The following is a 27,886-nucleotide window of genomic DNA, read 5'->3' as shown; positions in this document are numbered from 1 at the left end:
CCCAGCCCTACTTATAATTACATGTATAATAAAAAAAAAAGATTTTAAGCTGTATTAATAAGATTAATTAATAAGAAAAAAGAATTCTTTTGGAATCGGATTGTGCCTCCCGGAATCGGATCGTGAGATGGCTAAATATTCCCACCATTAATTTACAATGATTAATTTTGTTGAATAATACAGAAGATAAAGAGCTTAAAATATAATCATATATTAAATCGCAATCGCAATATCTGCAAAAAAAATCGCAATTAAATGATTTCCCAAAATCGTTCAGCCCTAGTTAATACAATACACTTTTTTCAGTGTAATGCATTAAAAAATATTTAACGCAATTAATGCAGCATTTGTTTTTTCTGTCGTCCTTTGGCTGCGCTGCAGTATATGATAGGGCTGCACAATTCATCAAATTTGTTATCGGGATCACAATTACGGATGCCACAATTATGTAATCGTTCAATAAAATGTAATCGCAATTACAAAATAAAAGTCCACTTATAATATTCTGTGCTTAGTGTTTTTTTTTCTTTCTACAGGTTGTTTTTTTTCCCATTGTTTTATTTTTAGCTTTACTTTTTTTTTTTTTTGAGGCTTAATGCTATAGTTTTTCAGGAAGAGTGTTTTTAGCTTCTTTATTTTGATATAACAATATGGCATGCAGTCGCTTCAAACAGTGGCATAAAGCTATTCAAATCATCATTTAATGTAAATTGTGATAATCGTAATTAATAATCCCAATTGCAATTTCAAGGGAATAATCGACAATTATGATTTTTTTTATTATCGTGCAGCCCTAGTATATGATCACGCTATCATTCATTCAAGTGATATTAAACCATTCAACCTTAAACCATAAGACACAAAAAAAATTCAAATCATTATGGCTGCACGTCTGTGAAGCGGCTCTCTGTGAACAAACGCCAAGCAAAGAGTTAATTCATGCTTGAACAGACAAAACACACAATTATGACACAATTCACGTTTTGTCGAGTATCCTCGTCTTAAATGAGTTAAAAAAGTGTTAAATGAAAGCAAAGAGTTGTGAGAAAATAGGATGCGTGTTAGATCCGTGTCATGTGCGCCAGGTCTTAAAGTGTCATTAATGTTAATCAAAAGAAACAAAAAAAAAAGAGAAAATCACTCACTGCTCTTGACTGAATAACATTTGTAGATTTAATAAGGTTTAATCCTATTTAATTTATAATTTATGCAGTGGAAGACTGTGAAGTGTTAGATAACTTTAATTCAATTCCTGTATATTTCTTAACTATTAGACCTACCTGAAAATCTTAAAGCACTGTTTACAAGGTTACATGGGTCAAAAACAATGAAAACAATGCTTTTTTTGTGCATTTTAGCAGGGCAGGTCAAAATCTGAACCCTTTCGTCTGGAATGTTGAGCCCAGATATATTGAAGGACACGGGTAAATGTGACATTTATTACAATGGGTTTATGTGAAGACTGTTTTAAGTTCACTTAAATTAAATGTTATATATTTTTAAAGCCTATTAATTATTAAAATCAATAGCTTTCAATTATACTTTAATGTTGAATGGCTATAAATAATGGCTATAAAAATTGAGGGGGGGTCCATGTAATACATCAGTATCAATCAGTACTAATATCAGTGATACTGGCCTTCATTCATAGTGCTTAGTGTATGTTAAATATATGTTTAATGGCATCTTTTTTACTGTCTTTGTTGTTTTTGGAGATTACATGGGAAAGTATTATTTAATGTTATTTAATATTTTTTTTTAATCGATTGACCGCATTAATTAATTAATTTATATATATATATATACATATATATATATATATATATATATATATATATATTAATTAATTTATATATATATATATATATATATATATATATATATATATATATATATATATATATATATATATATATATTAATTAATTTATATATATATATATATATATATATATATATATATATTTATTAATTAATTAATTAATTAATTAATTAATTAATATATATATATATATATATATATATATTAATTAATTAATTAATTAATTAATTAATTAATTAATTAATGCGGTCAATCGATTAAAAAAATTATTAAATAACATTAAAAAATTAAAAAACATTATATATATATATATAAATATAAAGGATAAAGGATGAGGCAATATGTTTTTATATCGATATACAGTAGTTTGATTTTACGAGCGCATCTGAAAAATAGCAGAGGACACTGGGTGAGCTACTGCACAGAAAGTGCATTATTCAATTTATCCTAAACATGAGACAAGCTTTATAATAAGAAATAAAATATGGAGGGTGTAATGTAAATGTCTGAGGCAATGTAAATGACATTTTACAGTACAGAGGTGATATAGGCGACTGTAATACAGGTTTATGCTGGGTGGTTTTGGAAAATAAAATATTGTAGGTATGATTTTTTTCAAGCACCATTACAGTAGCTTTGCGTATTCACTAAACTGTTTGACAAAAGTAAGTGTGACTAGACTAAATCTGAGTATACTTGACATATAACGTGAGTGCCGGCAGTCTGCTCATGCACCAGGACAAATGGTTTGTCTCAGTCTCACAGGTGTCGTTCGTCACAGCGCGAGTCTGTGACAAATCCAATTGAAACGCTCACCAGAGATATGTTCCCTGTGATAATAGTAATAACAGTTTATCTTGCAATTATCTTAATGGCACAGCGATGTCTCCTTGCTGATGCTTTAATTATTAGTGATTACTTAACCTAAACACAACCCTTAAGAGATTACCAAGGCTGCATTCATTTGATCAAAAACACAGTAGAAAAGTAAAAGTGTGAAGTAATATTATTACAATGCTTCAGAAATCAGTGTAATATGCTGATTTGGGCCATGAAAATGTCTTATCGGTGTTGAAAATGCATTTATTTGGAATAGAAATCTAGAAATGGGAATAATAAGTCTGTCACTGTCACTTTTTATTAATTGAATGCATCCTTGCTGAATAAAAGTATTAAATGTCTTCATAAAAAATTATCACCTCAAACTTTTGAACATCATTGGAGTTATATGTCAAAACACAATATTCTTATGTTTGGTCCATAACAATACATATGCCAATGTACACATTTTTCAGTATTAATAAAAATACATCAATATCTAATGTATTACACCTTTGAATTCATTTGAAACAGTTGATTTATACCATTGCATCGTTAAAATCAGTTTTATCTCCCACCTCTGTAGTTTCAGCCGGTTTATTGCCAACCCCTAATACATAAAGGAGGTAAAAATAAATGATTAGCTATCAATATCTGCCTCAAATTTCCTAATGGGTGCACCCCCACCATTTATCATTGTCTACTGATTATTTTGTTTCATGCTTTTATATGTATAGTGCATATTTGATTTGATTAGATCAATATGAAAGCCATCCTGTGCATTCATCAGCAGAAAACCTCCTGGCAGCAGGCCATCCTCTTCCTCCATTCCTCCTCGCATCACGCTCAAACCTTCTCCTCTGGCATTGCATAAGATCTCCGAATCTCACACTCCTACTTCAGACTGCTGGCCTGGTACAGGATGTTGAGGTTCGTGTCCTGCAGCTATTCTGGAAATCCTGCTATCATCCGCCAGCATAAAGTATTGTTGAAAGAATTCACTCTTTTGAATTAAAGATATGGCAGATATATTTCATACTTGCACACGATCGAGATGCAGGACGCCATCAAATAGATTTATAATCAACAAATCTCACAATAGAAGCTGTTTGTTGGAGACATTTGTGTGACATGTTAGACTGAGCTGGTGCAGTGCAGCTCTCTGTGGATCCCGTTTAATATAGATTCATTGAAGCTGTCATCTGTGCCCCAGATTTTAGTCCTGTGTTTTCATCCGTCCCCTACGCTGCTCGAAAATGGATCAATCCCCCATCCTCTCCTCGTTACCCTGTGCCGTCCATCTTGATGGACAGGGTCTGTTTCAGAAAGCACTGTCAGATCTAAAACCTCTTCTTTTAAAATGACAAATTGCAGCACTTTTACTGATTCAGATATTTCAGATTCACTGGAGTTTGAGTTTGCCTAATGCATGTTCAAGTGTTATGTTTCATAACATTTACTGACTGAATATTAGTTTTTTCCCTAAAAGTGAAACATACTTGTAGTACTTAGTATGACTTGGCGATAGAGGCAAAACAATCATCTTCGTTTTACATTCTCTTATATCTTCTCTTTGTATCTTTATCTCCTTTGTATATTTAGTCTGAAATGGCTCGTGAGAGAGAAATTATTTGTTGCAAATATTTAAAGCAAGAAGTTAAATGCAGTAAAACAAAAGATTGTGAATCGTTTTTTCACAGTATTTTCCACTAAATGAACACATGAAAATGTAACAATTTTTATTCATATGTACCAAAATAACAATACATAGTAATAAAATACATTTATATATTTCCATATGTACTTGCATATATTTGAAAAATGCCACGTGATGCAAATTAATCACTAAATCAAAGGGTTTTTTTTAGGACGCTGATTTATCAAAAGTGGCTGTAAAGATTTTAAATCTTGTTTTAAATAAATGCTGTTCTTTTGAACATTTTCCATTTATCAAAGAATCCTAAAAAATCCACAATAATATTTAGCAGCTCAACTGTTTTCAACGTTGATAATGATCAGAAATCTTTCTTGAGCAGTAAATCATCAAATTAGAATGATTTCTCAAGGGTCATGTGACACTGAAGACTGGAGTAATGATGCTGAAAATTTTAATTTGATCACAGGAATAAATTACATTTTAAAATATATTATAATATATGATATCACCCATTCCTACGACTTGGTCATCTGATTCCAGTTCAGCCATTATGGTCTTATAATTGCAGCAGTTTGCTGCCTTGGCAGAACAGTGCTATTTTCTACAAGCTCATGTAGAGACACACAGTCTGCAACAAACAGACAGACACAAGGTTCACGGTCAAGGTGAGAGGAGGGTGTAAATGAGAGACTGGTGGACCAGAGAGCCTCCTAAATAGGAGCTCTGCTTAAATGGTGTGTTGGTGTGAAACGGCACAGTAAGAGGTATTAGAAATCTTCCCTGGGAGGTTTGCAGGTTGGTTTGATTGACTGTTTTGCCTGCCGCCCATCTCTTGCCTGACAGGTGTCACTCAGGCTGTTTTGTTTATTGTGTCTTCTGTTCCAGATGCCCCACCCTTGGATCGGGAAGAACTGTTCGTCCAGAAACTGCGGCAGTGCTGTGTGCTTTTTGACTTTGTGACTGATCCACTAAGTGATCTCAAGTACAAGGAGGTGAAGAGAGCCGGCCTTAATGAAATGGTGGAGTACATCACACACAACCGCGACGTGGTCACAGAGTCCATCTACCCCGAAGCTGTCATCATGGTGAGACGGCACAAATATTCTCCAAGCAGATAACATCAATGAATCCCATTCAGGGAATGTGATTATGGCAAAAATCATATCATAAAATCAATTCTATCACCGTTACTATGGTCAATATTATAATCATGATTAATTAAGACTATTGGGGAGGGCGATATTAGCAATATCTTTCTTCACTATAGCAATATATATCAAGTATATTTTGCTGGAAGTAAGATTGCTATCATATCAACATTTTAGATAACAGTAAAATGATCACCTTTTAATAGTTGAGCATATTTACAGTACAAACCTTGTCAGTGAACTATGAGGGCAAAAAAACAACAACAAACAAAGCAAAATAATCGTTCATTAATTGTAATCGAGGTAAAATGTTAAATTAATCAAGATTCATTTTAGGTCATATCTTCCAGCCCTACTCTTAACCCAGTTTATTGTTTTTGGTCTTTTATTATGCTATTCATGGGTTTATCTCCCCCAAAAGTGTAAACATTGAGCCTCCCAGGCACCATCTAAACATTGAGAGCCGTCGATCTCTTTCCAGCTCAACCTATAGGGGTTGTAGCAAACGGAGCCTGTGGGTGTTTAGCCGCTGTGGGACCATGACTGATTATCGTCTTTTTGTAATTGTTGGAAGCCAAATGGATACTAAAATGTGATTAATCGCACAGCTATATCCCCATTACCTTTTGCACATGGTTCCCGTGCATATAAGCAATGTGTGGCTTAGTTCACACCACCCTACCTCCTTGAGTGGTCAAAACTGAAGCTAAATAAAGCTGCATTTCAAAAATCACTTTGGCAGTTTTCTCAAATGTAATAATATTTTTTATGGAAAATTGCCCCTCTAATTCAGTTTCCATGGCAACATTAATCCTCTCCTACCATTCTGAGATCCCTCAGAATTGCAAACACACTGAGGTGATGCCTCAGCTGCACTGTATCGGGTGACTCACCCTTCACGTGAGTCACAACAACTCATTCAAAGTGACAAGTGGCATGGAGGACTTGGAGATATTGTATATTAAATCTTAGGCAACCTATAATATAAAAAAAGTGTCTCAGATTGCTTGACATTTGGTTCTTGTACCGCAAACAAATTTTTTGTGCAGTTGTTGGTCTATAATATACACATGCATGTCAAACATTAGCTTCTACTGTGTTTTTCTTAGTATTTCTTTCCTCCTAAAGCAAGGCACACGCCAAGCTGACGTCTGACGGCCAAGTATCACGTTTGTTCTGCGCCTGCGTTAGAGGAAATACCTTTCCGTACCAGCTGGTGGCAGTAGTCTGTTTTCATTTTCAAAGCGGGAAACCGGAAGAGCTACAGGGATATAAAAAAAGCAGCTTACCACTCGCTCACCACAGACGAATTCGTGCTCTTTTTTTTTTTTTTCGTGCACTGGTTCGCTAGCTGAACAGCCAATCAGAATGATCAGATGGCCCGACGAGCGCCGACGCCAATTCAACATGTCAAGAAATAGCCGACTATAAACTTAGTTGGCCGACGCACGAAAACTGCCCGACAGCCGACTGTCGGCTTGGTGTGTTCCAGGCTTTACTCACATATATATGTTGGTTAGCTCAGGGGTTTTCAAACTGGGGTCCTCCAGAAGGTTCTAAGGAGTCCCCAGAAATTTTTGAGAATAAAAATACAAATCAAAAATGGATAGGCTATGGAACATTCTAACTTTTTCATTTCTAAATGTTTCTCTCATTTCTTGCCGTATACATACTTTCCAGAATTGTATATGTTTGCTTTGTAACTTTCTAGTGAGTTTTTCTCACTATAGTCCCCTTTATCTCGCTCACTGGGGTTTTAAGGCAGTATTCTTAACTAGGGATGCACCGGTTGACCGGCCAAAAACCGGAACCGGACGTTTTTTGCTTCTAGCGTGCGATCGGCGACCGGCCGGTTTTCTTTGTATTTTTCTGCCGATTTTTCCGTAAGTGCGCCCGCGTGCACATACGCCTATATTGCAATCATTCGCGAACATTTCACTTGTGTGTTACAAACGGAAACTGGAGAACTGAGGGAAGAGACGAGATACGCTGAAGGGAATGAAGAGCCGCTTTCCTGCGCGAGATTACCTCTCCACGCCCTGCACAAGCAGATAGTGAGTGTTTGTTCAGCTCAGCTTCTCACATGTTGGATCGGATGAGAACGAAACAGACTAACTTGTGACAAAGCCGAAATACTTCTTTTTGTAGCCTAAAGAAGAACATGCATGCACTTTAGAAATGAAATACTATCAGTTCTGTAGCTGATTTTACCTTAAAATTAAATTTACTTAATTTGATTTCAAAAGCACCTGCTGTAGCATCTTAGTTTTTTTCGTTGCACTAAACATTATTTGATTTAACATTTTGGAACAATTATATACTTTGGTTTTATTTAATTTAAAAACAAATGCTGATTTAAGTAACATCTTTGTATTGCAGAATATGCAGTTGTTGCCTTTAATTTCACCTTTCAACCTTTTAATTTCCTATTCAATTTCCCGTTCATTTCAAATTGCGGACTTGTTTGCATTAGCCAAAAGCCAATTTAACCTGTAAATACCAAATAAACATCTTGTTCATGTATACTTTAGTTATTTTATTGTGTAACAAAGAAAATCGGTATCGGAATCGGACAGTTTTCTTGAAAAAAAATCGGTATCGGAATCGGCCATGTAAAATCATGATCGGTGCATCACTATTCTTAACGCAGTACGTAAGCTGCTTACATACATTTATTGTGAAAGTTGCTTATAAAATTAATTTTTAATTGGAAATGTTCTTCTTCAGGTTTATACATCCAACATTAAGTATAGCCAATTTAAGTTTGGAAACAATATTTTGTATTTATAACAGTTTAAATGTTTTTTCATACATACAATTATATAAATGGATTTTAGGAAGGGGGTCCCTCATAAAAGGTTCATCATATTCGGGGGACCTTGGCATCATAAAGTTTGAAAACCCCTAGGTTAGCTGATTCTCATCTGGTCAGAAGATAATAGGACAAAACATGTTGAAAGTGCACAGCTCTACTTATCATGTGACTAGATGATGACAGAAATGGCTTTTGCCTGACAAATGCCAAGGTGATTACTAGCCAAGCCCAGGATAAAATCTGCTCAAGTGTAAATGTACACCAGGGAATTGTGGGTAATTAGCCATCATAAATCAAGGCCCTGACACCTGCGTTTCCTTTCAGCCATTCATAATTCGGAGAAGAGATCTGCTGTGTCCTAACTAGGGCTCAGCAATACAAAATTATAATTTTCAGCAATTTAATATACAAATATTTATGTATTTGAAATAAAAGAAAACCATTTAAAAGGTTTATTCCAGAGTAGGGCTGTCACTTTTTATTCGATATTCGAATATGCATTCGAACATGATGTGAAATATCCGTAATCGAACTATAAATAAACTATCTGGTTTTTAAAGTGCCATGCAGAGTCCTGCACGGGTGCGGGTACCCGCGAATATTGCTGAAACGGGTGAAAAACATCCTAAATGTATCGGATACGGGTGCGGGTCGGGTCGGACAAGGGAGAACACGGGTCTAAACACGGGTTTTAAACAGTCACATGCAAACGAATATATATTAAAAAATATATGCATGTATATTGTAGATGTACAAAATCATCTACAATACATATGCCTTGCCTGTATTTCAAGTTGATAAAATAATTTCAAATCCATATTAGTTTATTTGTGCCCGTGCAGCGCGCGCGCCCTCCCAGGAGAATCACAACTGCGCGCGCGATCTGCCTGCACTCGTCGAGATGGATCCTGAGAAGTTGAAGAAAAGATAGCCGTAAATGTGGAAGTTCATCGCTGAGGAAATACGTAGATAACTGTGGTAACAAACCAAGCAGACGCAGTTCTATCGAACAGTATTTTTGTTATGTTTCTTGAGTTTGGTCTCTTAATAACACTGTCTTAGTACATTAAGCCACGTTAAGCATTTTCTTATAGCCTAATGGTTGTCTATCGGAGAAAAACGCTTAACGTGGAATTAAACGCGTTGCGTTCATATTCTTGTGGATATTCGAATATATTCGAATACATTGCTTGATATTTGATATCCGTTTGAATTAGATTTTTCTCAAAAATGACAGCCCTATTCCAGAGTTTTAAAGGAACTGTATGTAAGAAATGTATTTCAATTAATCATAAAATCGCCCTATGTCACTAGACATTAAGAAATCATGTTAAAGGGTTAGTTCACCCAAAAATGAAAATTCTGTCATTAAATACTTACCCTCATGTCGTTCGACACCCGTAAGACCTCCGTTCATCTTCGGAACAGAAATGAAGATATTTTAGTTGAAATCTGATGGCTCTGAAAGGCCTCCATTGGCTCAATGGCACGGTTCACTCTCAAGACCCTTAAAAGGTACTAAAGACGTCGTTACAAAGTCCATCTCACTACAGTGGTTCTAAAATAACTTTATGAATCAGCGACAATAGTTTTTGTGCGCAAAAAAACCCTAAATAACGACTTCTATAGTGATGACGATTTCAAAACACGGCCTCATGAAGCTTCGAAGCGTTATGAATCAGTGAGCCGAATGATGATTCGGATCGCGTGTCAAACCACCAAACTGCTGAAATTTGGCGATTCAAACTGCTGAATCGACTCGTTGATTCATAACGCTTCGAAGCTTCATGAGGCCGTGTTTTGAAATCGTCATCACTATGTAAGTCGTTATTTAGGGTTTTTTTGCGCACAAAAACTATTGTCGCCGATTCATAAAGTTATTTTAGAACCACTGTAGTGAGATGGACTTTGTAACGACGTCTTTAGTACCTTTTAAGGGTCTTGAGAGTGAACCGTGCCATTGAGCCAATGGAGGCCTTTCTGAGCCATCAGATTTCAGCTAAAATATCTTCATTTCTGTTCCGAAGATGAACGGAGGTCTGACGGGTGTCGAACGACATTAGGGTAAGTAATTAATGACAGAATTTTCATTTTTGGGTGAACTAACCCTTTAATTTCAAATACTTCTATCACTGACAACAGTAGTCCAGCCAGGATATTGTCATTTAAAAGTGAAGTTGCAGCCCTCAACTGATGTTGATGTTGACATGTTGTGTTTTGGCCTGAAGCGCCACCCTCCACCTATCTACCAATCACAAAGTCAGTAGTGTTTCGGCATCCGGGTTGCCAGCTCTGCTCTAGTTACCACAGCTGCAACTACAAACTTTTTCGATAAAAAATAAAACTTTACGAAACCGAGAAGACCTCGTTATGAATCAGAAAAACGTTGTGACAATGAAAAAAAAAAAAACTTGTTGTGTAGGACTAGGGATGGGGCCGATCCGATCCAGTATCTGTATAGGGACCGATACCAGCTTAATTCACGTATTGGATTTTCCCGATCCAACCTGCAGAGAAATCCGATATCCATGAGCCACGTCTGCGCTTTCCAAAAGTGATTCCCGCCGGCTTGTCTGCTAGCTGGCTGCAAACTATGGAATGGATTTCCTGAACGGAGGCGCGGCTCAATGAGACACAGAGTTATGAGACACGCCCCACTCAGGAAATCCATTCCGCAGTTTGCAGCAGGATAGCATTGAGCAGCATTGTGGCTAGCCAACATGTCAGCTGTGTGGAAAAATACTTCACACTGGAAACACCGCAGAGCAAGACAATGTTTACAAAACCGTAATTCAGAGAGGTGGAAGCTCCCTCGCGTCGTACAACACAACGAACGCAATCAAACATTTAAAAAAGCAGACAAGACTAGGGTGACATTTAAGAGATAATAATCAGGGCTTGACATTGACAATCGCCATCTGCGTGTATTTCGGCTGTGTAACACTCACACTAGCCACTTTGAACTTATTATGGTCTTCTCAAAAGCCATCTGTTATAATCGCGTTGCACATTATAACCAATCACACGTGTTTATATTGAGTTTATGAATATAATCAGAGGCGTTCAGATTAGCGTAGTTTTGTTCAGAGCGCGCGCGGCTCTCACTCTCGCTGAAATCTACACTCAAAGCAGAGATAAACGAGCGATGTACAGGAGATTCATTCATCATACAGTGATTGACCGTGTTTGTTATATTTCAGCACCGAAAATAGTTTCAAACAAAACACAGCAGAACCACAGCGCATCTGATATGACTGGCATTAGGTTGGCTTGACGTTCGCGAATCTAGGGACCGTTTCTAAAGTTACATAAAACATTGGTAGGCTATACACGTTTCTAACTTAAATGGCATTTGAAGAGAAAGACTTAGTCATAAAACTGACTGTAAAGTGTTAGGTATGATGCACACCTTTTGGATTTTTGATATTTAATCAAATAAACTGTCAAATCATATGAAAATATATGCTTTATTTCACTAGAATACTGTATGGGCTCTTACACAAAATAGGCTAGATTTAAATAGCTGTGTCATAGCTGATAGAACACTGATGAGAATATTGCTTGAGAATATATTTACAGATATAATATTAGAGATTTATGCATTATGCGTTGCCATTGATGACGGCCATTATAAGGAAGGAAATCCCACAGAATCTAGCTTAAAAAAGTGCTTCGAGCTGCTTGATTTATTTTTTGTTTGTTGATTATCAAATATAAATTGATAACCATGATAATTTGGGTCACTTATGTTCATATCATACTTGCCTGTTGAGTGGAGTTTATGTCAGCATCATATAAAATCAACAATAATGATAATAATAATAATAATAATATTAAAGCAAACACAGCTCTGGTATCGGAATAGTATCGGTATCGGCCGATATCCAAATTCAGGTATCGGGATCGGATCGGAAGTGAAAAAATGTGGATCGGTGCATCCCTATGGAGGACTCGTCACTTGCCTTTGGAAGCTCCTTGTAGCAGCCTACGTTCCTGCTGGATCCTGCAGCCTATCTGGCAACCTCGAGTCAGGGGGAGGGGGAGAGGGGATACACCGCTCTACAGTCATTTGAAAGTGATTGCAGTACCAGTTTTGGCCACAATCTTACATACTCCTTTAACTAAATGCAACAATGCAAAGATACTAGGGCCACATGTGATTTAAAAAAAATATATATATATATATATATATACACAGCCTTGCGAAAGTATTCGGCCCCCTTGAACTTTGCGACCTTTTGCCACATTTCAGGCTTCAAACATAAAGATATGAAACTGTAATTTTTTGTGAAGAATCAACTACAAGTGGGACACAATCATTAAGTGGAACGAAATTTATTGGATATTTCAAACTTTTTTAACAAATCAAAAACTGAAAATTGGACGTGCAAAATTATTCGGGGATCACACACAAAGAGCAGGGTCAAGCTGGAGAGTTTTGATATGTTCAGGGGCTGCCAAAGCTTAATGAAGATGGTGCTAGGTCGGTGAAGGGAGTACCTAATTTTCTCCAGTTTCATAAAATAAAGAACATCTCTTATCCAGTGAGTGTAAGATGGAGGGTGAGGGCTTTTCCAATTCAACAGAATTAAACGCCTAGCTAAAAGTGAGAAGGCAAAAAATGGCCAGGCAAGAGAACCCCAAATAAAGCTGTGACTGGACAGAGTGGAATATCCGCAGAGGTAATGGCTGACAATGAGACAAAAATTTGCCTCCAAAAGGAAGACAGGGCAGGGAAAGCCCTGTTTCTAATCATAAAACTTACGACTGTATTGTAAGACAATCCAATCATAGATCACAAACCTCTTAGCTTTCAGATGCACAGTGTCCCCTGGTGTTCCCCATCCTCTCATGCTCATCAGACGCTCATGTCCCGCTCTGCCGTCTCAGTGTCAGTGAGAATGTCTCGCCCCTCCCTCTCCTGTCTGAGGTCTGAGGCGTCTCTCGTCAGAGGCTGTGGTCGAAACATTGCGTCATCTTGACAGAGAACGCTGTGCTGCCCCTCTGCAGTAGTAACAATCCTTTCCTTCCTCTCAGCCATTTTGGGACACAAGTGATAAGCAGTATCTTACCACTTGTCACTTCAGAAGAAGTTGATATTTGAGATCAAACATATATGTAATGCCATGGATTCATAATGAGAGCTAAAGAACGATGACACTTCAGTGTTGTAGTTTGTGGATAACTGTGTGAGTTTTTTAGAGCTGAATTTTTAGTGCACACATTGTGAAAGTTACAAGACCGTTTCAAGAGAGGTATATTAGAAAATACCAAATGCATTCTTATTAAATGGATAGCTCTGACTCTTAACTCTGATTGGACGGGTAATGTTCAAAGCCACTGTAAAATGCACACCTGTCACCATATACTCTGTATTAATGCACCAAATTGCTTACCAATTGTTTGGCTAAAGATATATGAACTATAGATTACTTTGTGGAAGAATTTATTATTATGATTATTAATTGGCATAATTAAATGTAACTTTTTCTCTCTTTTTTTTGAGCTCGTGGCTCAGATTCAGCATTGACATGTTTTATTTCTGGTGACGTTCTCACAGAATGTAAGACAGAACACATAAAAATGAAACGCAACACAGGAATTCAAAGGAGAACTTTTCATTGAGCAGTGTCCTATAAAACGAAAACAGACATTTGACGGCCAAAAATCCCTACATGTGGAATATAACCGCAAAAGCAACAGCACTAGTGCCTTTCATGAGTTTGGGAACATTTATAATGCTTATTCAAAACACAATTATAAATTAAACTCCAACATGGAAGTTTTCTACGAGTCAGATTTCTTGGTGAAGAAATTAAAACATAAATTCAAAAATATAATTTGTATAATAATATTCCAGTTTAGCAATAGTAATAACTTTTTTGAAAACTGTAAATAAGTAATACAATAGAAAAACCCCTGCAATAAAGACGCATCCACACAATAATACTACTGCTTGCTTGGTTCTAATACTACTTGGTGTTGTGATACTTTCACAAAAAAGGTATTGTGGTTTATTATAGTACTTTAGTGTATTCTTAAAATGGACAGTTTTTTTTTGTTTGTGTAATGACAGATAATGTGTTTCTCTTTACAGTTTTCTATAAACTTGTTCAGGACTCTGCCACCCTCTTCCAATCCTACGGGAGCAGAATTTGACCCTGAAGAGGATGAACCCACTCTGGAGGCCGCTTGGCCTCACCTGCAGGTGTGTGTGGAGCAATAGAAGTATTCTAAAATCGACTCTAAAAGCCCTATAATTTTTTATCAAAATCTTTAGTGTAATAGGGTTGCACAATAATGGTTAAACTGATACTCACAATGGTCAAAAACCATAATCATGATTCAGATTCAGATATACCAGTGAAAGATAAGTTATCTTAAAGATATATGTATATACACAGTACCGGTCAAAAGTTTGGAAATATTACTATATTTAATGTTTTTGAAAGAAGTCTCTTATTCTCATCAAGCATGCATTTATTTGATCAAAAATACAGAAAAAAAAAGTAATATTGTGAAATATTATTACAATTTAAAATAATGGTTTTAATTTCTATTTTAGTATACTTTAAAATGTAATTTATTTCTGTGATCAAAGCTGGATTTTCAGCATCATCACTCCAGTCTTCAGTGTCACATGATCCTTCAAAATTCATTCTGATAGGATGATTTATTATCAGTGTTGGAAACAGTCGTGCCGCTTAATATTTTTTGGGAAACTGATACTTTTTCAGGATTCATTGATGAATAAAAAAAATTAAAAAGAACAGCATTTATTCAAAATAGAAATATTTTCTAACAACATAAATCTTAACTATGACTTTTTGTAAATGTAACGCATCCATGCTGAATAAAAGTATTAGCCGTTTCCAACATTGATAATACATTGGCATATTAGAAGGATTTTCTGTAGCACAGAGATAAGTGCAGATAAGTTTTGCGCTCTTTTGCAACCCAGAGAGAGTGTATGTTGGGAAGATTAAGTAAAGCATTGTACAGTAAACGTATCCTTTTAAGAGTAAAGCCCAGTTTGGGGGATTTATACTCTTGAAATCTGGTAACCCGGTTAGCAGGAAAGATAGTGAAGGCTCGTTACCAAACGGAAATGTCAAAATGTTCTCAGGATGGTTATTTTTAATTAATCGAGAGAAGCCGATATAGTTATCATGATTAAAATGCGAGTAATCATTTGCCTTTTTACATTGTTATGCTGTGCAAATTTAAGACCTGAAAACTGCTTTGGTTTGACCAAATTGAAAGGGAGCATCATGTGTCCTTTGCAATGAATTTCATATATATTCCCTGAAGTCAATGCAATGCATATCCAAGATAGACGGAGCAAAAGAATGTGGAATATAAAAAAATATCTGTGACAAGCAGGGCGGGCGAGAGCCGCGAGAGAGCGGCGCGTGCGAGGCCAGTGGCGTGATTGCAGATGAGGGTCAGCTGCGTGTCACATGGTCTTGAATCCTCCCACGGAGGAGATTGGAAGCATAAAGGGAGGAGCGACGACAGTGAAGGACGAGAGAGGATTCGAGACCAGTGTGATGCAGGTGATGCTCATCTGCAATCACACCACCTCGCGCCGCTTTCTCACACCTCTCGCCCCCCTGCAAAATAAATATAATAAAAAAATAGTGTGGAAAAAATACTTTATTTTAGTGACACAAAAAAAAGGCAGGTCCCAGGAACTCAGTCAGACGTAAAAAGTGGAGAAGGAATGAATTAAAAAGCCTTTATTTGGTATGGCTTAAGTCATCTTTTTTTTTTAAATATACAAGAGCCAACATGTTTCAACCAACAAATGGTCTTCTTCAGGGCACTTTTTACATCTGACTGAGTGCCTGGGACCTGCCTTTTTTTTGCGTCATTGGATTTTTCCCTATCCCTAGAGCACCTATTACGGACTAACTCTACCTGAGTGCCAGGTTGAACCTTTTGAACTTTATTTTAGTGTTATAATTTTTATGGTTCTCAAGTATGAAGTTGTCAGCTTCAGCACTGTTAAACTCAAAATCAAAATGTGTGTGGGTCACTGGGTTTCTGCCTATGTAGAGCGTTGCATTCCAGTCACTTCTGAGGTTCCCTGCCGGCTCGATTGCAGCGAGGCAGCTCACTAGGTTTTGGAACAAAATGTCTGTCTCAAATGATTAAAAAATAAATTTTAACAAGAACTGACAGCATGTATTGTTCTGGGTGCAAAGAGGACCTGACAGATACATTCATCATATATTAATCTTTATTATCTCTCATTCCTCCCTTCTTCAGCTGGTTTATGAATTCTTCTTAAGATTCCTGGAGTCACCTGATTTCCAGCCCAATGTTGCCAAAAAATACATCGACCAAAAGTTTGTAATGTCGGTGAGTGTCTTTTCTTCTGACCTATGTCTGTATCATGATTTGTCCTCATCAGCACACTATCAGAGGAATATACACACTCCCTCTGTTGTAAATGTCAGTAAGGAAACTAAGGCCAGCTGCTTTTAAAGGTTTTACAAGCATGATGCAGTAAAGTGTTCAGCACTTGCCTGTGTAGAATACTAAGTCGAGTTTAAAGCAAGGGTATATCACCATTCCAACATCTCTTTGTGCTAGGAATGTTTTTGTGTCTCCGATCCGAATCATTGAATACAGAGTATCTACAGTAGGGCTGTACGATTAATCGAAAAATAATCGAAACCGAAATTCAGAACCTCTAACCGACGTATTTTTCCTTTTTTCTGTGACACAGAGTGCTGTGTTTTGTCTCTGACAACGCGCGCGTGCCCTGAAGGCAGACCTCTTTCTCCTGCGTCCTCACAAAGCTTTGTCATTTGTATGTGTTTTAAGGAAAAAGCAAAATAATCGTTCATAAATAATCGAGGTAAAATGTTCAATTAATCAAGGTTTTTATTTTTGGTCAAATCGTTACAGCCCTAATCTACAGAGTCCTGATCCAATACTTGTATTTTCCAAGTGCTTGGTGCCCAATTCATGCACATTAAAGTTATTCAAATCAATCCTATATACAGGGCCATGCAGAGATTTTCTCTGGGAAAAACTGAAAACTGCACAAAAATACAATTTTCAATTTTATATGAAATATATATATTCCAAAACACTTTTTAGTCCAAAACTGTAAGAAAATCAAAGCCATAAATCTAAACAAGTTGTGTTCCAAATTTGAGGTTGATATCTCAAAAAATGAGCTTTCAGTAATGTTTCCAATAGATGAAATTTGTGTCCCATTCATTTCCAATGCAGCCATTTTTGAATACAATACAAGTGTGACTATATATTTCAGGCCCATTTAACCTTTTTGAAGCTAGAACAGACCTCATTGTTTCTCGTGCATCACGCACGCACATTTGAGCTTCATTTCCTATTAATGGAAAACCCACTTAAAAGTGCATATCGCCACCTACTGCACGACACACCTGAATGACAGATGATGTAAAATAAAGGATGGGGATTAGCATGGCTAATACCGATTAGTTCAAAAATGCTTAATCGGCCCAGATGCCAATCCTTGAGATTGGCTCAGGGCGTCCCTACTTTATGCACAGATTTGTATTATTTTTGATGATGTTATTGATATCTGAAGAGCACCGGAGCAGCATTTTGGCTTGACGACGCATCTAAAAAGAGAGCTGGGATTTATGTCACAAGCTTTTTTTTAGCAAATATTTAGTCTCATCCACTGACCAGATTGTAAGATGTGAGACGTAAATAAACATAGGCAAGTTTTTATGACATAAAACATACGCATTACACCAATGATATTTTTTAATCTGATTGAGAAAATAGTCAGATTCAGGCATTTACATGTTTTAATTTCTTTCTTTTGATCAAATTATTTCAGGTCTACAACACCTGTTTGTTTAGAAGTGTTTACGGGAAGGCTTTTCAGTCCACTACTGGGATTGGGTCTCCGAATACTTCTAATGATTGTGCTAATGGATTCAGTTCACATTATTCCTTTTCAGCTTCTGGAGCTTTTTGACAGTGAAGACCCCAGAGAACGGGACTTCCTAAAAACCATCCTGCACAGGATCTATGGAAAGTTCCTGGGGCTGAGAGCCTACATCCGTCGGCAAATCAACAATATATTCTACAGGCAAGCTGTTCATTTTACTAATCCACATCTGCATACTGTTCTTTCGGCTATCAAAATGTTCTCATTCATAAACTTTGAAACAGTAGACACAGAAACTGTGAGCTCTGTCTTTGAGTCAGCCGAGCTTGGTATTTGTGAGAAAAGGTGAGACAGGCATCTCTTCCAGAATCATCCATTGAGTCGATGTCCTTGATCTCGCACTGTAGGTTTATATACGAGACGGAGCATCACAATGGAATTGCGGAGCTCTTAGAAATCTTAGGAAGGTGAGTGTGACCACTATCAGTGTTGCCATGACAAATCTGAGAGGAGGTCTTTCTCTCTTTGCTGAACTGAAAGAACCTGTCTGTCACATGACCGATCTCATGTTCTTCCCACAGCATAATTAATGGCTTTGCCCTGCCATTGAAAGAGGAGCACAAAATGTTCCTCATCAGAGTGCTACTGCCTTTACACAAAGTCAAGTCTCTCAGCGTCTATCACCCACAGGTATGCTTAAGGAGGACTCTCTTCTGGAGATATTTGTTTTGTTGAGGACTTTTGATGTAGAAAGGATTGATTTCACTATAGGAGTGGGTGATTACATGAAAAAAATGATGCCGTAAAAATCACAGTATACTCAAAACTTTCAATAATTGCATTTACCACCCTTAGTTCAAGTCCTAAAATTTGATTGGCTGAGTGGCGTCCCTAGAGAGTTAATCATTTAGTATAACACTGGGATTTTTCACAGTTTTTATCAATCCACTTATTCATTTAAGCTTCTTTTGGGGAGGAAGAAAAATATGCAAACTCAAAATTATGAATACTGAATGCAAGAGTCTGAACAGCACCATTTTATTTGCTAACCTTTTTGGCAGCTAATGGTCATTCCAGATGTTATTTAACCATTTGAGGTAATGCATACAGTTCAGTAATTTCCCTTCATGTTTGACATTGGAACAAGGACAGGTAGGCAGGGTTCCCACGCTTCTTGAAAGTACCTACATGGATTTAAGGCTTAAAGTCTTTGAAAACAAACATACCCCTTTTCCACCACAAGAACTGGGTGCTAGTGCTAGTGCTGGTTCAGAGTTGGTTCGACTAATGAGCCTTATAGGAACCAGTTTTGTCTTTCCACAGGCTAGAGAGCCACCACAGAGCCAGGTCTTACATCTCTGTATGTGTCTCATATTTCTTAGCAACGCTAGTGCGGCAGCGAGAAACACAAACACACTTGTTTGAGATGTATTGGCGCTGCGCAGACCGGTCAGCATATGACACCAAAGTACAGCAAGAGCTATTCAAACGCATGAGGAGTCGTATGCTCTCCAAATGCTCTCGCGGTACTTTGATGTCTTTTACGCAGATCGGTCTGCGCAGCGCTGATGCATCTCGAACAAGCCTTCCATCAACAGTGGCGAATGTTACGTTACTTTTGATGCACATGGCTTTGCAAACCTACATCGGCATCCAAACATGGCAAATCCAATGCATTCGTGTAGCTCACCATAATTCGTATAGACGGAGATTACAATTGAGCAGCCATTAGCTCGATTAGCTGCTAATTAAAAAATGGCGGTCACAAGTCTGTCTTGTTGGTCATGGTAACCCAGCCCCTGACGGAAGCCGTTCTTACTTATAGACCAGCAATGTTTTGGTGCTACTTAAAGGAAAACTCCACTTTTTTTGAAAATAGGCTAATTTTCCAACTCTCCTAGAGTTTAACAGTTGAGTTTTACCGTTTTCAAATCCATTCAGCTGATCTCCGGATCTGGCGGTAGCACTTTTAGCATAGCTTAGCATAATTCATTGAATCTGATTAGACCGTTAGCATCTCGCTCAAAAAATGACCAAAGAGTTGCTATTTTTTTCCTATTTAAAACTTGACTCTTCTGTAGTTACATCGGGTTTCATTTTACCGATGGAAAATTAAAAGTTGCGAAATGAAAACTATACTCTCATTCCTGCGTAATAATCAAGAAACTTTGCTGCCGTCCCATGGGTGCAGCGGCGCAATGATATTACACAGCGCCTCAAATATCCAGAATGTTATATACAGTCATATTTTAAATTAATATGAATAATCGATAGAAATTGACAATTTTCTTTAAAAGGCTGAAATGTGGTTTGTATAAATTATATATTTTTTTTAATATATTTTTATAAAATATGCAAAAAGTTTTATTAGTGGACTCACACATGCGTTATGTTTTGAGCAACACAGGCTCTTCATCTGGAAGGTGCTTGAAATTTAACCCATGTGTAAGTCCACTATTAATACCATTATGATTTCTTTTGTCGAGGACCCAACTTTGAGCATATTTTTGCCGGTGATGTGCGTGCTTTGTTCCTGTTTTTGCGAATATATATTTTTGTATTATTTGTATTGTTGTTGAAATTGTCGCTTTTACAGTCATTTTATGGTTTAGGATGTTACCATAAACACTAAATCTTTGTGCAGGTGTTTAAAAAAGCCTTAAAATTGTTTTTTTAAAAACCCTACAGATACTAGGGCTGGATATTGACACATTTCACAGTTCGATTCGATTTCGTTTCACAAGCTTTTAATTCGATTTCGATTCAATATCGATTATTTTGGATATATATCAGGTTCAATACATGGGAAATTTTCTTAAGGAAAACAAATCTCTAAACTAAAGCTGTAAACTATGGGAGTCAGTTGTAGCCTATAGACTATAATATTGAACATAAAAAATGGATTGATTTGTATACAAACACTTAAATTACACTCAATTGTGTTTTTTGTTATTAATAATAAAGTTATAATATTAACTTTACAATTACAGAATCATATTTCTACTCCAAATTGTTTTTTGAAATATAAACATTTAAATGGTGGCTGTCATAAAAACTTGCCAGATTTATTCATACATGCATTAAATATTGAAGAACATTAAAAAATATATAATGAATATGTGATATGGGGCATATATTTAGCAAAATGCTCCTCTCTAAAGTTAGAGAATTTTTCTAGCTGACTAATGGGTTTATGGTTTTTCTGAGGTAAATGTGACGTTACATGACATTGTTCACAAGTTGTTTTACTGACGTCTTTCTGCGGTTGACTTGACTGTATCTTTTAACACGCTTTCAGATGCTCATTTATGTTTATTTTGCTCTGTAACTGGTATTAAGGCGGAAGAGAAGATCAGTTCATGTGCGCTCCTGCGCCTCTTGATGAAGTATTTATGTTTTTGAGTTTGGTAATAAAATGGACGTCATTTGAAATCTGACACTTTGTGTCATATCAATAGTAACAAAGCACAAAGATTATTTTGATTTAATGGATGGGAGGTGCGCTACAATGTTCTGTTCATTCATCTTAAAACAGGATCGACAAGTTGATTATTGGGATTTATTAATCGATATCAGTTCGTAAAAATTTGAAAAAATATTTTTTTACCCAGCCCTAGCAGATACCCTGTACACGACACGTGGTTAACAAATAATTTTGAATATTTGTAATTCTTAACAATTACGTTATCCATGTTCTCTGATTTTATTGCGAAATTCTGTGTTTTATAATCTGCCTATATTTTAATGTTTTTAATCAAGTAATGGTTCGTAAAAAAACAGTGTGAAATTAAATATTGAAAGCAGGAATAAGAAAGCTTCAAATTGCATCTCTGGTTCAAACCTCTCTCTCTCTCTATCTATCTATCTATCTATCTATCTATCTATCTATCTATCTATCTATCTATCTATCTATCTATCTATCTATCTATCTATCTATCTATCTCTCTCTCTATATCTCTATCTCTCTATATCTCTATATCTCTATATCTCTATATATCTCTATATCTCTATCTATATCTATCTCGCATGCACACACACACCAGCCCTCTCTCCTCATTGGATTTTATTACTGCAGAAATGATAGACACAGGTACAGTAGGTCTTTGATACTGTACAGACTGACAGTAACAAACCCACCTTTATTGTCATTATTGTACTTGATACAAAATAAACTGTGCTTTAAAAAGTACTTGAATCTGGTGTCCATGAAAGAGTGGGAACCCTGAGTTTTACAGCAACTAAGGGGGCTTGGTTTAGTTCCACACCTTGAGGATGCACCTTTTTTTTTTAACAAGCTCTTGCATTTTCTCCTTCACAGTGATATTTGAAAGTGGTCAAAACGCCCATGAATTTTTACATAACCACATTTGAAAGAATTCATATTTTCTGGTTTAGTGCTTCATCCAGCATATCGCCCACCCCTGCCTTACTGTATCCATAGTCTATACTTTATAGATTAAGTATAAGAGGTTATGATGTGAATGAGGAATAGCATTGGCTCAATGTTAGTCATCCTATTGTGTTCTTTTTGGGAAAAAAAGTAATTTCCTGTGCTTTCAGCTGGCCTACTGTGTGGTGCAGTTTTTGGAAAAGGACAGCAGCCTCACTGAACCTGTAAGATTTACAGCATTGGCAACTGCACCGTTTCCTGTCACTATTATTAACATTTCTTTCAAGTTTTTTTCTGTATGAATTCTTTATTCATGGTGAACTGGTGCAAAGATGACTTTCTCAGCTGTTTTCCTTCCTCTTCTGCATCAGGTGATTATGGGCCTGCTGAAGTTCTGGCCCAAGACCCACAGCCCTAAGGAGGTGATGTTTCTGAACGAGCTGGAGGAAATCTTGGACGTCATTGAGCCCTCAGAGTTTGTGAAAGTCATGGAGCCTCTGTTTAGACAGCTGGCCAAGTGTGTATCAAGTCCGCACTTCCAGGTGTGCAAGCATTGATCTCATTCCATCACTGAACATTGGGCATCATTTACATAATCGGTTACATATTGTCGAAGTCTGGCAGAAACCTTGTATCTTCGTCATCTTTGTTTTTTTTTTTTTTGTAAATCATTACTATTGGTCACCCTTTTTACGTCGGTCTGTGGGTTTTTGCAAATATTTAACAAATTAAAAGTATTAATAGTTTGTGACCTAACCCTCGTAAATCAGTTGGATCCTCAATAACCTCATAACTCCGCCCGCCTCTATCGTGAATGAAATGCCGCACACAGTTTGGACCATCTCTGCTTTATAGTATGATTTAAATCACTTAAAGAAAATATGGTTAAGTGCAACATGTTCAGTCCAAGTCTGTCGTATAGGCTACTACATAAAATATTATAATAGTGTAGCCTGGTTAAAACCAGACCATTCTCAGTAGTAACTGAGTTATGGTCTGGCAAAGCTTCATAGACAAATCATTTCCAAAGGGGCGTCACCAACGGGCGTCGCTCAAATGCCTCTCGGCGCAATTGGATAGACCTAAAACCAATCAGAGCGACGGAGAAACAGCTGAGACTATCAGCTGGCCGTTTCTCAATATGTGTTCTTGTCTGTACTTGTGTTCTCAAATAGGAAATGTCCCCGGTTTCCATTTCAGAAATCTTACCAAGTTTGACTCCGGAGATTGAACTCCCGAGGACGGGAGGACACTAGTCCGCCAACTCTGCTAATGGAGGCAGCATTCTTGACAGTATCACTCAGTATATATGTAGTGCAGGCAATGCATATTATCTTTAATGCATGTTTATAACAAAACGAAATATAAAAAACCCAGCCTCTTTTCGTTTACATTTAAAAAAACACACACACAAAATATAGGCATAATATAGGGTATGATTATCACTGTAATAAATTAAATATGACACAAAACACAACCAGTCACTTTTTGTTAAATGTCAGTTTATGTGTGATCATCAATAGCAATTATAAAAGTATAAGTAAAAGGTATAAGAAGCTATACAATATATAAAGCAATTCAGTCAAAGTCAGCGCTAGGAGACTACAACGGTAAAGTTTAATATCTTAAAAAATATAAAGTAATGAAACTTCACTTTGCCCTCAGACAAAACGATCTGTCTAGGAACAAATTATAGATTAATGAGAGCAAAGATCAGCCGTTAGATCTACACAAGACGAGACGGTTTAACCACAACAGAGACATTAGAGCCAGCGGCAGACGGCAGAAGGACTGGCCGAGGAAAGGCGCCTCTCGTGGGGTTAATGATCAATTGAGCGCCGCTGAACCACTGGAGCTCACAACTCCGAAGACGGCAGATCAAATTTTAAAAAAGGCGCTCTCTTTATAAATAAACCACATATTTGAGCTTTAAACAACTACATTCACGCCTGAAAAGGACTTAAAACTATATTTTGTAAAACATTAACACTACCAGAGGGCTCTCGCTAAGACCCATTCGTTTAGCCACCAAAGGGCCAAGCTGGTATCAGACTTTTGAACAATCCAGTCGGTAAGACAGCGATAACATCTTTTTTAGATATGAATGCTTCGAGTGTTGTTCTTTGCTCGGGTTTTAACGAAAAGGAAAAGTTTAAATCGCTTAAAACAGACGCGATAGCTGATTCGAACGAGTGATGCTCCACGTACAAATCTGCTTCAATGTCGCTGCGCTGTCGTCATCGTGTAAAGCCCGCCCCAACGTTTCTAATTGGTGCCGCGTTTTCTAGGGTTTAGAAATGGGCTTGAAGGGGCTCTTTACCAGACTACTTGGAGAGCAAATCTAAATTTGCCGGAAGTTGTCTGGGTTTTCCCAGGCTAATAATAGTGTGCTTGGGACATGGATTTTAATGGTGAGACTTTTGTTTTGTAATCAGACAAAAATCATATGAAAATTTGGATTCAGATTTATCGGCCAATATATCAGTTATCGGCTTTCAAATAAAATAAAGAATTATCGGTTATTGTATCAGCCAAAGTTTTTATATCGGTGCATCCCTATCTAGCATTTGTCGTTGATTCATAGCCAGTACTGTCTCAAATAGCCTGTGCAAAGCAGTTCGTCTTTAATAACAGGAAGTTTTGACCAAATAACAGAAAAAACTGAGCTACAGTACACACGTAGCTACAGTGAACTTCATAATGTGTAAGTTGATGAAAATGTAATGCGGTACACTTACCGCCTCAGATGCGGTCGTTCTAATGACTGACAAAATATGCATGTCCGAAATTTGCGGGTCAAAAACCTTGCAACTCCATTTGAGCTTCATTTTGGTAAAATGTTCAGAACTTAAAGGTCCCATGGCATGGCATTTTTCTATTATTTTATAATGTTTCCTGAGCTGTACTTATATTGTTAGTATGACTTTTACATCATAAAATGTCATAATTTAGAAATAAAAGGCATTTGTTCTATACTGCTGTTTGCCCTGTGGCTGAATGCCCTGCTTCAAGAGGCGTGTCTGCTGTGAGACTTCAGTAAAAACGCCCACTGTTGTGATTGGCTGACATCTTTGCATTTTATATGAGCGGAGGGGGCGTGGTTTATCGAGGCACGAGCAGGCACGAGTCTGCCAGGGAGACGGATGGACCTGAGTTCACTTCACATCAGTTCTCAGCATGTCTGAACTGTTTTAGTTACAGCATATACTTTAGGTTATTAGTCTATTTCTAGTCGGAGGGACTGTCACTCATGTCAGAAAGTTAGTAACTTTAGTAAATTATGGATCAGCGCTGACTGGAGACGCGAACCGTTTAGAACGATTCAGTCCGATTTGGTGAACTGATTCGGTTCACTAAAAAGAACTGGTTCAAAAGAAAGATCGTTCGCGAACCGGACATCACTAATGTATCAGAGACTGAGCTCAGCGATTGCTAACAAAGTTATTTATAGTAACTACTGAGTTATGAGAGCGCTGTCAGTCAGCGCGAGTTTATTGTGTTTGTATCTGAGAGTTCTGAATAAACACGAGTCCCAGTCACACCGAGTCCTCTTCATCATTATTCTACCAACTTTGTAACACATGCAAAGTACCATTACAGCTGTCGAGATGAACGAGTTAAAAGTAAGTGTTGATAATAGCATTATTTTTAAAATAAAATAAAAGCGTCAGTGACGCGCGTTGAGTACACAGCGCAAACAAAGACACAACAGCAGTAATCGAATGTAGTCCAGTTTATTGTGGGGCTAGGCTGGCTAGCCCGGATATGCTCAAGCTTACCCCCCTTCTGCTTAATCTCACGCCGCGTTTGGTGCCTCCGCTGTGGGCCAGATGCAGTACTGTGGGTCGGGGATGTTGAAGGCCGAGCTTCGGCGTGTGTGAGGTTTATCTCTGCTGATGTTGAGCAGAAACTCATGACTGTATGCACATTTTAGAACCGATAGACGCGACGAGGACGTACAAAAACACTGACTCACAAGATATAAAACACGAAAACACCGTTCTGTCTGGAGAGAGAGAAGCCGCATTGTGTGCACGAATAATAAATAATTAGCTACACATCAGAAATCACTGATCACAGATCAGAAGGAACTGAAAAAAGACTTCTGTTTTCATTTGTACATCCAAACACTGAGAAACTGCCAGCGTTCACTCGTTCACAAGCAATGATGCAATGATCTCTCGAGCGTTTGCATGGGCGTGCCAGATTCTCTGGGCGGAGGAAAGGGAGGAAACCGTTCCTGCTTGGACGTCAAACCAGGCGACTTCAGGATTGGCTAGTCTGGCCTGTCATTTTCTCAAAGGCAGAGAAAGACAGCCACAACTCGGTTTTACACCGATCAACATTTCTATCCACTTGGGGACAATATTCAGGCTAGGGGAACTCATATTAATGTTGAAAAACCTCATAAAATGAAAATTTCATGCCATGGGACCTTTAATAACATATGCAAGTGTCTGAAACCTATAATAAAGACCTTTTTTTTTGAGAGAGAAAAGGTGAAAAAGGTTTTGGTGATACAAGGTTTCCGCCGTCATCGAAGATGTGCAATAATATAAAAAGAGAGGACTAGCATTTGCATGTGGAGTTTTGTAACATGTCTGTAATGTCATGTGTGTTCCAGGTTGCTGAAAGAGCATTGTATTACTGGAACAATGAGTACATCATGAGCCTGATCAGCGACAATGCCGCCAAGATCCTCCCCATCATGTTTCCCGCTCTCTACAAGAACTCCAAGAGCCACTGGAACAAGTACAGATTTGTTTTGTCACAATCTGTTTTTTCCATTAAGACATACACCGATCAGGCATAACATTTATGACCACCTTCCTAATATTGTGTTGGTCCCCCTTTTGCTGCCAAAACAGGCCTGACCCGTCGAGGCATGGACTCCACTAGACCCCTGAAGGTGTGCTGTGGTATCTGGCACCAAGATGTTAGCAGCAGATCCTTTAAGTCATGTAAATTGCGAGGTGGGGCCTCCATGGATCGGACTTGTTTGTTCAGCACATCCCACAGATGCTCGATTGGATTGAGATCTGGGGAATCTTGGAGGCCAAGTAAACACCTCAAACTCATTGTTGTGCTCCTCAAACCATTCCTGAACCATTTTTGCTTTGTGGCAGAGCGCATTATCTGCTGAAAGAGCCACAGCAACCAGGGAATACCGTTTCCATGAAATGGTGTACCTGGTCTGCAACAATGCTTAGGTAGGTGGTACGTGTCAAAGTAACATCCACATGGATGGCAGGACCCAAGGTTTCCCAGGAGAACATTGCCCAAAGCATCACTGCCTCCACCGGCTTGCCTTCTTCCCATAGTGCACCTGGTGTCATGT

At 37.5% G+C, this 27,886-nt stretch overlaps 1 protein-coding gene across 4 annotated transcripts in view; it reads left to right on the top strand.

Moving 5' to 3' along the window:
* Positions 1-27,886, top strand: part of ppp2r5d (protein phosphatase 2, regulatory subunit B', delta) — a 63,520-nt gene that overhangs the window by 28,791 nt on the left and 6,843 nt on the right. For all 4 annotated transcript variants that reach the window (XM_079842915.1, XM_079842913.1, XM_079842916.1 and 1 more), the window contains exons 4-12: positions 5,183-5,382; positions 14,358-14,468; positions 16,532-16,624; positions 18,229-18,359; positions 18,566-18,625; positions 18,740-18,848; positions 22,719-22,772; positions 22,920-23,090; positions 27,173-27,300. In XM_079842915.1, the coding sequence (XP_079699041.1) occupies positions 5,183-5,382; positions 14,358-14,468; positions 16,532-16,624; positions 18,229-18,359; positions 18,566-18,625; positions 18,740-18,848; positions 22,719-22,772; positions 22,920-23,090; positions 27,173-27,300 (1,057 nt within the window). The remainder of the gene's footprint in view (positions 1-5,182; positions 5,383-14,357; positions 14,469-16,531; positions 16,625-18,228; positions 18,360-18,565; positions 18,626-18,739; positions 18,849-22,718; positions 22,773-22,919; positions 23,091-27,172; positions 27,301-27,886) is intronic.

This window comes from Gobio gobio, assembly GCF_949357685.1.
Source record: "Gobio gobio genome assembly, chromosome: 18".
NCBI classification, from domain to species: domain Eukaryota; kingdom Metazoa; phylum Chordata; class Actinopteri; order Cypriniformes; family Gobionidae; genus Gobio; species Gobio gobio.
The sequence above is the reverse complement of the archived record's forward strand: the minus strand, read 5'-3'. Positions and strand labels throughout refer to the sequence as shown.